At 33.7% G+C, this 16,495-nt stretch overlaps 1 protein-coding gene across 1 annotated transcript in view; it reads left to right on the top strand.

Moving 5' to 3' along the window:
* LOC101888412 (semaphorin-1A) overlaps positions 1-16,495 on the top strand; it is a 620,253-nt gene that overhangs the window by 472,315 nt on the left and 131,443 nt on the right. Inside the window, 1 exon segment of the mRNA XM_059128225.1 lies at positions 13,771-13,966. Coding sequence (XP_058984208.1) covers positions 13,771-13,966 — 196 coding nt within the window.

The following is a 16,495-nucleotide window of genomic DNA, read 5'->3' as shown; positions in this document are numbered from 1 at the left end:
TCTCCAAAATCATTAAGTAAATGAAAATACTAAGTCCGAATAACAAATACACCTGGAGGAGATATAAAATGAATTTTCCATGGCTTGGATATGTCTTCAACCCTTTAGTTATGGTTAGAGCATTTCTAAATACTTAAGTTTTTTTTACATTTGTTATAAATTGAATTATACTATATTCAGTTTGATGTTTAAATTCGTTAAAAACATTCACTTATTTATATTGCTTCATTTAATTGACACTGTCTAGCCGTATCCCTAATAAGTAATTTCTGTTGTCTACGATAAAATGTGTTTATCTGAATTTTTTCTACAATTTTTTCTCTTCTATTATGCAAACAAACAATTTTCCCCAATCCTCAGTTTGTTTGCCATAAGTGTCAATGGTCATTTCGTGAACATTAGAATAAGTACGCTCGTGACGAACATGCCAACAACAAATAATGACAATTTAAATAATTATTATAACGATATTGTTTGTACGTATGTATGTATGTATGTATTAGTCGGCGAGAACAGACAATAACAATAATAGCAATAAAGACTATAATTATTTCTTCGAGTCAAAATGTCATGTTGTGAAAGAATAATTTTCTTTTCAAATATTGGCATTATTATATGCTATAAAAAATATTTTGACAGTAGGGAAATTAATTTGATTTCGATTTGAAAGTAGATGAAAATATGTTTTTATATCGAAAAAAAAACTTGAGCTAAAAAAAAATTAATATTCTTTTTGAAAAAAAAAAAATAATAATAATAATAATAATAATAATAAACCACAATGTTTCCATTCAGGCTTCAAAAAACTCTGTCGATTTTCAACTTATTTCTATTTGATCATTCCAATATTAAAACTTCTATATTTTATATAACCCAGTGTGTAATTCAGAGTATCTAATTGTGCGGTTTTGCCTGTTACATCATAATTTTTATTTCCCAACAACATGCAATACCGAATTATTAGTCACATGTTTTTGTTCTATGTTAATGTCCTTTTTTGGATATTTCAATAAAAACCTACAATGCCAATAAAGAACACGCACTCCAGACCATTTTGTCAGATAATATTGGAGTGGAGCGGAAATCAAATCGAACAAAATGTAAAAGATGGAAGAAAAGAATTAATTCGTCTGTTTTGGATAATTAATATTAAATGTCCGAGCGGATTCCTAGTCACTATTGGTGAGAAGAAGTCAGACATGGTGTAATATATTTAAAATTTGTGAAAATCGGTTCAAATTTAGACATATATTCCATATGTAACTCCCTTTATTATATATCGTTGCGGAAAACTAATTGTAGTTTTGTTTTGTGGACCAATGCCAAACTTCTTTTTCCTCCAGTTCCTCCACCTCCTATTCCCATTTGAACTGACATTAATGCCAAAAATTAATCATTTTTTTCTCATTTTATGGCTTATTATCTCCAAAGAATGACTACATATTTTTCAAAATTTCTTAGACACCCCATTCGTTTTCCAATGAAACAAGTATTTATGATATCAATATAATTTATATTAACAGAATCTTGATCAAATATTGCATCCGGTTATACTATTTTCGAATAACACAAATGTGGCCCATATTCAGCAGGACTGTATTCCATCCGGATATACAAAAGTTGAAAAAAATACACAAAAATAAAATACACTCCACTCTTATAAATACAAGCATCTGGCACAATAAGCAGTTTCTTTATAGATGTAAAGGAACATCAATATATGTTTGTTTGTAATATATTGTTGTAATAGTTTACACAAATAACAATAAAAAAATCGAAACCACATACATAGTTTTTAGTTTGTTGTCATTGCTTACATAAGTGCGCCCTTCGTCAATTTGTGGTATATGGATGTTTTGTATATACGAGTACATATATATTTACATAAATGTCACCGCTCCTACAACTCAATATTTGTTTTAGGTGTCTTTAACATAATGTGTTAGTATGGACAATTTAAATATTTGGCCCTACAACAAATATATACAGGGTGAGATGGAAAAACTGGAACCAACTTCAGATTGCTGTCATTTCAAAGCCACTCGTCCGACAACTGTTAAAATTATTCCAGTGATAACTTATTATATTGTTTACAAGCGTGATGGTGTGATTTCTTTATATTTGGCTGGAAATCTTCAAGTGGCTATCGTTTGAGTTCTCCAGCATTTAAATGTGAATAAATCTTTTGTGTCTCGTACCATCGCTCGTTACCGTGATACTGGTAGCGTAGCCTGACGTCAAGGAAGTGGACGGTTCGAAAAGTAAAGAAGCGACTTGATCGAAACCCGCGTCGCAGTGGCTCATGAGCTGAACATATCGCAATATTCCATTCAGCAAATATTGGAAAATGAGCTCGGGATAAAGCCACCGCAACAGAAAGAAAATAGACTCAAAAGAGCTAAAGAGTTGCTTCGCTTGCCGAAAGTGGTGAACTGCCCAATTTTGTTTTCTCCGATGAGAAAACATTTGTTGTCCAGCAGTTTGTAAACAAACAAAATGATCGTGTTTACTTGCCAAAAAGGGCAGCTGAAAATGTGCACCTTCGATTGGCCACCAGAACTCAAGTTCCGGCCATGGTGATGGTGTGGGTCGCTATAACAGCCGATGGTCGCTCTCCGCTCGTATTATTCGACCGTGGCATCAGAATAAATGCCGAATATTATATTATCGCGAAAATATTCTGGAGTGTGTATTAAGGCAATGGGCACGCAAACATTTTGGCTACAGACCTTGGACATTCCAACAGGACTCAGCACCATCGCAATCAGCACGCGCCACCCAAGAATGGTTACAAAATAAAGTTCCTCGCTTTATTTCCAACTCACAATGACCACCAAGTTCAACGGATACCTTTTTTTGTGTCTGAAGTGTCGATCCCCTTAAGCAAGCGCTTCGCCGGGAATGGGCCAAATACCGCAGAGCTACATTCGGCCAGCTTATGACGGTTTTATTGGCCGTTTGAAGGCCATAATTCGAGTCAAAGGTGACCAATTTGAATAAATCTAAACATTTTCTAGAATTTAATGCTATTTCCGACATTTTTTGCTTTCATTCAATAACATTAAAAAAATGTAAAAATTATGGCGTTTGACTTTGTTGCATTTTTTATCCCACCCTGTATATTTCGCCGCTCTTACATCTCAATATTTGTTTAGGTGTCTTTAACATAATATGTGAGTATGGACAATTTAAATATTTGGCCCTACAACAAATATAGTTTTTTTCTGTGAATGTTGTTTTGCTTTTTTTTTCTTTGCAATATGTATTTATATATGTAAAACTATTTACATTACATTTATTTGCATATAAATTTGTATGATCATGATGAAATATAGGGGTTTATTTACATTCCAATTCGTGTCATTTGTCCTTTTCATGTTTACAGTAATAGAAAATGGTGGGTGTGTTTGTGTGCTTGTGTGTGGTATATAGCTTTGTCTATTTCCTTTTCCGCTTGCTAAAAGTTAAGCAAAGTATTGTTTTTCTAAATCTTGTTCAAAACAATATCAATTATGGGACAAACATTTATTTAAATAAATTGTAAAAGCTTTACAAAGGTTAAGGATATTTTTTGTATTTTGCAAAACAAAAAACTCTTGTTCTAGCATAACTTATAAATTCTATTGTTATAAATTTCAAATGATAATTTATTTTTTAGCTTACAATGAATAATAAATATGAATTTAAATTTAAAAATACAAACAGAATAGATTTTGTATTTGACTTATTAAAATTCGTTGAACACAGAAATATAGATGCAGCATAATTCTGTAGCAGAATTATAAACACTCGTTAAAAATTATAATAGAAATAATTGGAAAATATAATATTTTATTTGAAGTATCTGTTACAAAACGTGTGCAAATGAAATTTTAATTTATTCATGGTAAAAGCGATATGCAGGTGAATTAGTTGAGTGAATGGGATTTTGTTTTATTGTAGTTCAGGAAATCAAGATGTAATGCTCAATGTATATAATGAGAACTTAGTTTTAAAATTTAATCGAATTAATCACCATTCTCTACTTCAGTTTGGAATACCTTTATATTTTCATTTTAAATTCTAATACTCGCCATTTTAAGTTTTTGGTATATTTTCCATTCAAAAGCATCATCACACACAAATATTTTCTGAGCGATAATATTGATATTTTCCATCATGAGTTCTTGTACTCCAGAAGCTTCCAAACTAGGACTTCCGGATTTCCGAGCAATAAAATCTACACTTTTTATTACCAGGACAAATCTTGCGAGGGTGAAACTAGGAGTTCCACAAGATATCGATTTTTATTCGTATGGCTTATTCTAGTTTCATCCGAAGATGGAAAAAAGAAAAAAAAAAATAAATAAACATTTAATTCGGCTTGATCGAACACCCTCCCGGTTGGAGAATGTAGTTAAAGTTTTCAAAAACAAAAAAAGGTGTAGAACTGTTATATGGGGGCCATACCAAAACGAGGACGAAAGCAGACAATTTTCTAATACAAGGATTGTTATCTATTGCGAGTCTTAAATGGAAAACTTGAAAACTTCCGTGGAAAAATATTTTTGGACACTATGGGAAAACGTTGGCCTTTATATGCAATGTTCCGCCACCGAAGCTAGAACCTCTTATTAACTACATATACCAAATTATAGAAAAATTCGTTATAAAATGTAGCTTATATCGTCAAAACACCGAATACTTAAAATCTGGGGACTATAGTACCGTCCGTTTTAAACGATTTTTATAACCATCCAATCTCATCGACCAACATCTGATTTTTCCTGATTTGGCATTGATTGGTTTCAGATCTTGGTCTGAACTAATGGAGGACTTGTCATGTTATTTAAATTGAAAATTAATGCTACTTATTACTAATGTCAACCCTAGCGATCTAAAAGTTCTAACTTTGATAGTTGGTATGATTTTGTAAGTAGCCAACATATGTATCCCAACATCTTTAGGGTCTGGTTTCGTCCTAGTCAAAAAGGAATTTAGCTCTACATACTTATTACACCCTCCACGATCAATGTGAAATTGCATAGATACTTTTATGTGTAAAGATTTTTTAGCTAACGGTGGAGGTCAGTCTGGCCGAACTTAATGTTTTTACTTATTATAACTGAACTTATGGATTCGAAAAATATATTTTGACCTTTGGGGTCAAAATATCACATTTGGTTAGAAAATACTTTTGAAGTCAGCACAAGCCCAGCTCTTGTTGATTACAACAAAGACCAGATGGTACATAAAGACCCCTTTTCCAAATGCTTGTATTCTATTTCTCCGGTGTTGACAAAAATCTGCTTCCATTTACGTGAAGTCCTGAGGAGTACAGCAGTTACCTATCTACAGAGTTTGTAGAATTTATTGCCTTTGATAATAATCCGATGTCTCGCATTTGGTTTAGCTAGTAGTAGAACATCCGGTTGGTGTTCTTTTTGTACTTTCTCATTTTTGCCTGGTAAGATATGTTTTTCAAACCCGTCGTCTGGGGCACATTTGACATATTTCTGAAACATGTTCGCAGTTGAAACACTGTGACATCACAGGCTATCACTTTATTTATTTTATACAACATGTTAACTTCTGAGGTACGAGTTAGCTGTATTAATAATATTTTTAGGGTCAATGTTCATTGACTTTTGTGATTTCCGAAGAATATTTCGAAGTGCTGCTAGAATAATTTGTTTAAATGAACATCAGGCAGAAGGTTAAATGAGTTTCAGGCATGCGTGATGAATTTATTATATACAATGTAAAAACACATATAACTCTATTTCTTCGGCTCGATTTCGACTTCAACAAAATTGGGTGACCCAAACCAAACAGCCTAGTTAAGACAATAGAAAATACGGACCGATTAGAACTAGTGAACTAGTACAGAAACCTCTGGAACCTTTATGTATTATTTTTAATCCAATCTCAAAAGTGTTCACAAGAAAGCCACAATACCATCACAGTATTTCTAAAAATACTTCAGAGGATACACATACAAAAGGTAATTTGAGTTAATATATTTACATTGAACATTTATTTTGTGAATAAAAAATGGTGTCTGTTGTCATTGTCTTTCATTAATTCAATAAAAGTCAAAGGTCCAAGTAAAATGTGGCCCCTACCTCGGAACAATAATAAATATTTTTTTTTTTTCATTCGTGCTCATTGACCTTCAAGAAATAAGTAATAACTTTTAACAACTGGAAGAAAACAAAAACGTCAACAAAGTTCAACATGGGCAGACTTTTGTTTGCTTAATTGGAATAAGTAAAAAAGCAGCTATCCTCCACCATTTCGAAGTAATTTTAAAAATTTCACAAAAAATAAAAAATTCCGTCGAAAAATATCGCTCAAATAAAAACCTTTATATGGGGGCTATACGAAGACGTGGTGCTGGATAAGAAATTTTCTTCATAGGCTGCAGTATCGATTCCGAACTTTGAATACGAAATTCGAAACAATTTCGTTGAATAATATCGCTAAAATCATCAAAATACCGAATAAAGGGGGTACCATTGTATGGCGGCTATACGATATCGTGTACCTATATAGACAATTCTCTTCCAGGGGTAAATTGCTCACAGAGAACTCCTTGTGTGGCTTTTCAGACTATTCCATTGAAAATGTGGAGAAAATCATCAAAATACCGAATATCGGATGGCACCATTGAATGGAGGCTGTACGACATCTTGGACCTTATAAAGACAACTCTCTTTCATGGGAAAAGTACTCAGAAGAAACTCCTTGTGTGGATTTTATTTTTGTATTTATTTCAGACAATTCCATTTAAAAATGTGGCTATATCATCAAAATACTAAATATAGGGAGATACAGTTATATGGGGATATACAATATCGTGGACCTATATAGACAATTCTTTTTCAGGGAGTAAAGTAGTCACGAAGAACTCCCTGTGTAGAATTTCAGAGAATTCCATTGAAAAATGTGGTGAAAATCATCAAAATACCGAATATCGGGGGTACCGTCATATGGTGGCTATATGAAGATGTGTGTACGATTTTTTTTTTTTTTTTTCCAAAGGCAGTAGTACCCACAAAGTACCCCTTGTGTAGAATTTCAGACAATTCCATTGAAGAATGTGACAAAATCATCAAAATACCGAATATAGGGGGTACCGCTATAGCCCATCTTCGAACATAGAAGACTGATCTGTGCAAAATGTTAGCTTGCTATCTTAATTCGTTTTGATTCTAGCGTGATTACAACAGACGGACGGACGGGCGGGGCTACATCGTTATAGAATTTTACGCAGATCAAGAATATACATACTTTGTTGGGTCTAAAATTATTATTTCGATGAGTTACAAACGGAATGACAAACTTAATATAGCCTTCATACTATGTATGGTGGAGGGTATAAAAAATAACTGTGAAATACAATACTATTTTTATGAAGTTCCAGAGGAACAATAGAACATTCTAGATTTTGCTTATAATGAAATGTAGGGACCTTTACATGTTTACTTTTTATAGATTGGTACCAAAAGATTTTTTATTTTCATAACATAAAACCTAACACCTTTTAAATTTTGATACTACGCCGTCCCGCTTTGATATCCCATAAAATCAAAATCATTTTTTACTATTCTAAATCTTCTCAACGGCGTTTTTTGTATTTCAATCTAACTATTTGCCCATATCAAATCCTGAGGGAATTTCTCGCCATTTCCTGTATAGAAGAGATTTTGTGTTTAGTGTATACTATCCGTTTCTGTTTTGGTTGTTCTTGTTTATTTAGTTCTTTTTTTTTTCCTTTTTTTTCAAAATAATTTAAAACATGTCACATAGATTGCAGAAGCGAAAAAAGTTCCACGTAACGTTTCGCTCTTTCCAAACGTGTGTGTTGTTGTTTTCGTTTTTTTTTTTTTTTTTCATCTGGCACATCAAATTGTTTGTTTAGTTTTATTGTTTTCTTCTCCCTATGGTCGAATGTGTGTGTGTGTGTGTGAGTGTGTTTGTTTGTTGCTGCTGCTATTTCCAACAAGAGGATATTTTAGTATTCAGATTCAGTCATTCATTAAGTTTTAGTTCGTTAGTAAAAAACAGAGCGAAACTGTTTCTGTTTTCATTTTGAGTTTGGCTCTCAGAAGCATTGCATTTCATATGAAATATTTTATATATTTTCACCGTGGATTTTCATGTAGCTGTTCTGCTTCGAATCCGTTTGTTATGTTCTTTTTAGATTGGAGTTGTATATACGTATGTGTATGTGTGCATATGTATGTGCGGGGTTTTTATAACTATCATGTTAAACTGTGCAAGTATTTCCGGGAAAAAAGGGTCAAAAAATGTCGGCCATATTGTTTTTATGTGTTTTGTTAGTTTGCAACTGCTTCAACATACTTATGTACATGTGTATGCATACATATGGGAGAATGTGAATTCCGCTGTACCCATCAAAGCTTGAACTGGTGAATTGTATGTGCTTCTTGTGTTATTCTCAGCTCAATGTTGGCATGCTGGATATCAGTTTACTTGATATTGTAATACGGATTGTATGATCAAATTGGATTATTTTACAATGAAGCCTCCAGTCTTGGTTTAACATCGTAAGCAATTTGTTAAACTGTCTATGGATTTCATGTGACCCAAAGGATTCTTAAAACTGAGATTTATTTTCGAACGCAAAAGCTTTAGGTATTTTACAGATCCTTAGTAGAATTTAATTTATTTTTTATTTTATTTTATTTAATTTTATTTTTTAAATATCGATTTGTATTCACTTTTGGTGAGAAATATCGTTAGAAACTTTAGAATTCAAGACTTCAAGAATTCAAGACGTCTTAGGCCAGTTTTTAGTACAACTGGTACAACGCTATTGTTGTGGCATTCCATAGTTAAAAGATCTGCTCTGGACTAGGAGAGTTTATTTGAGGCAGTTTTCATCGTTTGCTTTTAAACTTGCCTCGTCTCATGCAATTTGTTTTTAAGCAAATGTCATTTTTCATCATTGAAAACATAAAAGAAGTTAAGATCATGAGCATTTTTTCCATCACCATTACTCCTAAAAAAAGACTTACCTAATTCAAATTTGGACTAAGTAAATAAAATTGGCTGAGTAATAAACCACGAGGTAAAATAAACTAACAGTATCGAAAATCAATATTCGATCGAATTCAATTGAAAACTGCAAATTGCAGGGAAATTGGTAGAACATTGCAGTTATAGCCTTCAAAGCAATGGAAAACGAGCCATATCTTTATATGGCAACTATGCCTAAAAGTGGGCAATTGAGTCAACATTTTCTATGAAGTAAAAATCAAGTTTGAGTTGATAATACAAAAGTCAGCATTCTATTGGTACTTAATGTCTCTTATATGCCTCTTTTATCGTCATAATATTAACAGATATGTCAAAGGTAGACTTTTATTTCGATGTAAAAAAATGAAATAAAAATTCAACTTTGGACATATCAAACAACTTTGCTATAATGGCAAAACTCAATAAGTAAAAAAAACATTAACATCGGCCCAGCCGAACTTTTAATACCCTCCACCTTAGGGTAAATGAAACATTACAACCTATTATGACCCACAAATACCAATTTTTAGACACATTCATAGGAAAATGTGGCAAAAATCATCAAAATATCGAATATCGGGAGGTACCGCTATATAGAATACAAAAACGTGAACCAAACATACAATGTTTCGCCAACGGTGCTAGAACCCATTAGGACACACAGATACAAATTTTTAGACAAATCCGCGAAGAAATGTGGCAAAAATAATCAAAATACCGAATATCTGGAGGTGCCGTTATATAGGAGCTATACCAAAACGTGGACTTATACATACAATATTTCGCCACCGCAGCCAGAACCCATTATGACCAACAAATACCAATTTTTAGACAAATCCGTGAAAAAATGTGACAAAAACCATCAAAATACCGAATATATGGAGGTACTATTTATGGGGGCTTTACCAAATCGTGGACCTATACATGAACTATGGACCTAGAATCCATTATGGCCAACAAATACCAATTTTTAGACAAATCCGCGAAAAAATTTGACAACAATCATCAAAATACCGAATATCTGAAGGGAAATATACCGTTATATGGGAAATATAACAAAACGTGGACCTATACATACAATGGTTCACCACCGCAGCTAGAACCCATTAGGACACACAGATACAAATTTTTAGACAAATCCGCGAAGAAATGTGGCAAAAATAATCAAAATACCGAATATCGGGAGGTACCGTTATATGAGGACTATACCAAAACGTGGACCGATATATCTCATTTTCAATACCAATCAGCCTTCTCACCTCATCATCAACACGCTCTAACGCAAATAATGTGGGCTGTATCGTGAATTCAACAGACAGACGGACATTTTATGCTGATTATGAAATATATACTTTATGGGATTCTACGACGAATAGTTAAGGATGTTATAAACGGAATGACAAAGTTAATATACCCTCCTTTCCAAGGTGGAGGGTATAAAAAGGCCTACGTTCTACTTTGCTACCGACTTCGATTACCTCAAATTCAATCCCGATCACCTCCGCTTGAACCCAATGAATGCTTACCATACATTGCTGCCCATCGAAATCAATATCGATTTTATAAAACAATATTTCAAAATGCCTCAAATAGTTTAAATTAAATCCCTTGGCAGCTGTACAATTTAACTCCTACATATTTATACATAGGTATTATATTTAGAACAAAGTCCCAGTTGTAAAGGTATATATGAATGTGTTGGTATACATTCATGCAAAATGTATATGTAAGGGTATAACAACAATAAACGTTCATGTTCCCTTTGAGTTCTCTACAAAAAAAAATAAAACGTCAGGCGGAAATATTCGTTCTTTACCTTTGATCCTCTTGTTTATCTACACATGCAGATTGAAGGTACTCCTACCTCTCTTTTCTCTGGTATGCATTCTAGAACAACATTTGTCCGTTTTTTATTGTTGTTGTTGTTGTTATATACATACTCGATGATGGAGGTTGTTTTGCTTTGTTAGTAAAGCTTATTTTAAGTGGATTTAAGTTTGAATCCGTTGACTCTATTGTTTCTTTTGGATGTGGTTCATTTTTTTCTTTTTTTTTATCGTAATTGTCATGTCTACTGGTCTATTATCTATTATTCAGTAAAGAGCCAGCCACTAAACAATGGAACGAAATGGAGGTTATAAGGTTATACAATGTTTAACTAATTCAAGGATACTCTTATGTGTACGCATTAAGTGTTGGTTGCAGGTTCAATGATATTCATGTGTAAGTTGTTTAAAAGCTTATAACTATAAGCTAACAGTGGACTTATGAGGAAAGCTTTTAAAATATTAGAGATAATAATGATTCCGCGATCCAGTAGGTGATTACGTTTATATATTTTTCGAATAAAACATTGGATACGTTGAAAAGATAATTTTAATTTATTTCCATTTTACAACAATATATACAATATACCCGTCCTAATGTTAATATTACTCACAATTTTTTCTCAGTTTCTGGCTAGTTTGCACTCATTTCCTTAAAGGTGTCATTTCACAAAAATTAAGTTTTAAAAAAACAGATTTTATGTTATTGAATTCCAGTATAATAATATATTATAATCTTCCTATTATTACACACAAAGTAATTCAGGTACATGACAATTATTTAAAAAGAGGTTACCAGATGAATGTGCCAAATTTCTGTGCAACATCAAGCCTGTTTTGAAAGATTTAAGTCCTTAATAAGTTCAATATAATCATGGTAAAAAAGTTAAGGAAGATCTACCAGCTGATTACAGTTTTTTTTAAGTATGTCCAACTTCTGTCAATTTTGTGTATGTATATATTGTTTTGAAAAACAAAATACTTTCATAATCAATAATTGGAAGAAGTGTATATTGCGGACGCGTATTCAAGACATTAACAAGTTTTGCCATGGTATTGAAATATTAGTGAGTTTTGATCATATTTTTGAATAAAAAAACCAAGGCATTTCATTTAATTTTTAACTCTCGCTATTTAACTCTTTTTACAAATAAAGAAAAATATTAAATAAATAAAAACAACTTGTTCAATATAATTTTGAATAATTCTGACAGGAACCATGAAAAAGGAACCTACAAAAAGCTGTAACTCCTTGAGTTCTACAGATATCATTATGATAATGTCAAGTACCATTTTTAGAAAAAAAAAAAACAAGTAAAAAAGTATCGGTCGGTTTTGCCGACAGATTCACACTCTCAGCCAATGTTCGATTATTTAAAAATATTTTGACTTCTGTAATGAATTTTTAAACTCTTGACCCTCTATGGAGTGGGTTTTAAAAGAATGGGTCAATATGTGCATTTTATATCGGAACTAAATAAATATGATATAAGCATTATTATAAATATATAAGAAAATGTATGGGAAATCTTAAATTCCATATTCATCTTGGGATTCTGGTTTGTTTCTCTATGTGTTCAAAAAATATATATACTTTTTAGAAAATTTAGACCGTATGTGTGGGAGAGGTACCAGAAGGCTTGGACCGATACATTCCATCTTAACACCAGACCTTGGGTTAATATGAATATTGGGACGTCTGAAATTTCAAGACAATCGGACTCTTATATCACATTTTATGAGAGTTGTAATTATTTAAAATGTTCACCCTTTGTGGGGGAGGTACCAGAAAGAGTGGACCGATATTGTCAATTTTTGCATCAAACCTATCACTGACGCAAATATTAGGATTTGCAAAGTTGGAGCCAAATCGGATTATCCTCCTTCTTTCTGTGCAAAAAATATATTTTTCAAAAATGTTGACCTTTTGTGGGGGAGGTACTAGGAGTTGACCGATATTGCCCATCTCCGAACTCGATCTAAGTTTGACAAAAATATTACAATGTACCAAGTTTGGACCAAATCGGATGATACTCCCTTCGAGAGTTTTCGTGCGCACCAGCCATACAAATGGACAGACGGACGGACTAGATCGACTCCAAATGTTCTGAAACGGATTTGGTCCAAAGAGACCTAGAGTTTAAAGCCGTTATTTCGACTAGGCACGTTTTCACAGTATCAAATGATATATCCCCTTTGTAGCCATATGGCTGAGGGTATAATAAAAATTGCTAAGGGCCAGTTTTCGCATCATGTTAAAGTCATATGTAAATTGATTTATTTTTTCATATTTATTACTTTAAAGCATACTTTCAGGCGTTGCTCAAACTAAAATGTAGTTATACCAAGTTATACAACAGGTATAGAATAAATAAAATTTAAGAGTATTTATAAACTTATATATAGAGTCTAAACATTCATAAGATTACGCTCATTGAGAGCACACGTGAGTGCATTTACGAGCTTTAACCTGGGCTCGACCAATAATTGGCAACGTTTTGTGTTATTTGCTCAAACTGCTTTGTCTTTGACAAATCATTTGAAGAATTCATAAAAACCTCGGGTAAATAGTATTACAAACTGTAGCATTTATGACAACTTGCAAACACGTGGCAATAATTAAAATTACCATTTATGAAAAAATAACCAAATGAAATACCTAGACAATTAGTGCCGGACATTATAATCATATGGCTAGTGTATAAATTGTTGTTCATTTGCAATTCCATTTTCAAGTTCCGTTTTCAATTTTAAAAAGGCAACAGGACACTGCCCATGTCACTGCAATGTTCGGGGCTGCACCGTTCCGTGATAGAGGAAACAAAATTGTTGACACACTTTGAACTATGATGTCCTCCTGATGATGTTGATTTTATTCTCAATTTTTTCTTTTCTTTTTTTTTTTTGTCTCTTTTTGCAGGAGGCGTGCCAAAATTATATACGCATCATGGTCGTGACTTCGCCAGGACGTTTATTTGTATGCGGTACAAATTCATTTCGTCCCCTGTGTCACACTTATATAATCAACGACTACAATTATACCCTGGAGGCAACTAAAAATGGCCAGGCTGTGTGTCCATACGATCCGAAACACAACTCTACATCAGTATTTGCTGGTGAGTACCATTGCTTTAATCCATCATTTGCCGTGCCGTTACGGGCTTTTATAGAAATGTACAATTTTTACGCATTTTGTGATGTTGTTTTTGGTTTTTCTTGCTCGGGCTGTGATGAATTTAAAAAACAAACAAATGTAAAAGTGGAAGAAACAAAAATAAATAAGTGTTATGGGGATTTTGTTGTTTTTTCGTTCGTCTCTTAACTTTGGTGGTTTATACAATGTTATATTTACATATGGCTCCACCCAACACCTACAGCCAAAGGAAACAACAAAACATCCATGTGGCTATACCCGTCATGAATATCAAAATAGTAGAATTTACGCTGATGATGATCCATAAGGCCCAAAGATGAGGAAACAAAATCACCACGTATAGAATGTTCAAATATTTGTAAATCATATGCCGGCAAGCAATGTGTTGTTGATGATGTTGCCTGGCTTCGGATCCTCATATGCCCCTTCCGACGCTCGAGCAAGGGGTTGGGTTGCTTGCATCGCTAAAAAAATAAATCAAAATAAATATTTGCAAATTTTTATTGTGTATATTTGTTTTATGCACACTCACCGCTGTGTGTGCGAAAAACCCATTGCCTCCCACTACATTTGTCATTCCATTTGTTTTTGTTTGCCTTTTTTGATTTTTTCCCTTGCACAAAAAGGAAATGCCATTACTCTCTTATGACTGCTGACAATAAACAAAAAGGATACATTTTTGCGCTGTTGATTGTGTTTCTCTTTTGTGTGATAAGTAGTCACTATAACCGCATGCATACATATATGCTATATACTCGGATGGAAAGCAATCATTGGTGCTTTTGCTAAGATGTGAAAACAACAATTCGTGGGATTTCTTTTTCAGTGGCGGAACAGTGGACAGATACTTTTTAAAGTTGCTCCGGCAAATTTAATTTTCGACTTTGGAGAATTGTTATTGATAACACAAAAATAATTACAGGGAACAACCAGCAGACTATAAAAATAGAGCTAAAAATACAGGGTGAGATGAAAAAACTGCAACCAACTTCAGACAGCTATCATTAATTTCTAAGCCACTCGTCGACAGCTGTTAAAATTATTCCAGTGACAGCTCATTGAACACAGAAGCATGTTGGTGACAATTTTCTAGAAAAAAAGTAATTAGTGATGGAATTCAAGCGTGATAATGTGATTTCTTTATATTTGGCTGGAAAACCACAAGTGGCTATCATTAGAGCATTCCAACATTTAAATGTGAAAAAAATCTTTAATGTCTCGTACCATCGCTTGTTACCGTGATACTGGTAGCGTAGTTCGCCATCAAGGAAGTAGCCGGAAGAAAACAGCACCATCAGCAGAAATGGGTCGAAAAGTAAAGTAGCGACTTGATCGAAATCCGCGACGTGATCGAAACATATCGCAATATTCCATTCGGCAAATATTGAAAAATGAGCTCGGGTTAAAGCCATTGAAATTCCAAAAACTGCAAGAACTTACACCGCTTCGCTTGACCGAAAGTGGAGAACTGCCGAATTTGGTTGTCTCCGATGAAAAAACATTCGTTGTCCAGCAATTTGTAAAAAAAAAAAAAAAACAAAATGATCGTATTTACTTGCCAAAGAGGCACGTAAATGTGCACCTTCGGTTGGCCATCAGAACTCAGAGTGCAAGTACATAAGAAGCTTGAAGTCATGGCTAGGCATATTTTGTGACATTTCATAAAGGGATTACAGAGCCGCACTAAAATCCTGCCGTCGTTTTCCTTTATAATTTGACACTAATATGCCTAGCCATGACTTCAAGCTTTCTACGTACTTGTACCTTCAAGCGGTGGCCAATGTGATGGTGTGGGCCGCCATAACAGTCGATGGTCGCTCTCCGCTCATATTAATCGACCGTGGCATCAGAATAAATGCCAAATATCGCGAAAATATTCTGGAGGGCACGCAAACGTTTTGGCCTCAAACCTTGGACATTCCAACAGGACTCAGCACCATCGCACTCAGCACGCGCCACCCAAGAATGGTTACATAATGAGGTTCCTCGATTCATTTCCAGAGCACAATGGCCACCAAAATCTCCCGATACCAATTCGTTGGACTATTGTGTCTGGAGTATTTTGGAAAGCAAGGTTGGCACTAAAAATTGTGTCGATCACCTCAAGCAAGCGCTTCGCCGGAAATGGGCCAAAATACCGCAGAGCAACATTCGGGCAGCGTGTGACGGTTTCATTGACCGTTTGAAGGCCATAATTCGTGCCAAATGTGACCAATTCGAACAAATCCAAACTTATTCTAACATTTGATGCTATTTCCGACATTTTTGGCTTTCATTCGATAAAATTAAAAAAAAATGTTAAAATTATGGCGTATGACTTTGTTGCAGTGTTTTATCTAATCCTGTCACGTCTATCGGCATTTACATCATAAAGTAACCTAAGATCTCCCCTCTTCCACACTTGTGGACATTTTTATATTAATTTAATTTTGTAATTTTTATATGTTTTCAAAATCGTTAGTTGCAACTATGAGATAATTTCTTTGTTATT

Source organism: Musca domestica, unplaced genomic scaffold (genome assembly GCF_030504385.1).
Source record: "Musca domestica strain aabys unplaced genomic scaffold, Musca_domestica.polishedcontigs.V.1.1 5, whole genome shotgun sequence".
NCBI classification, from domain to species: Eukaryota; Metazoa; Arthropoda; class Insecta; order Diptera; family Muscidae; genus Musca; species Musca domestica.
The sequence above is the reverse complement of the archived record's forward strand: the minus strand, read 5'-3'. Positions and strand labels throughout refer to the sequence as shown.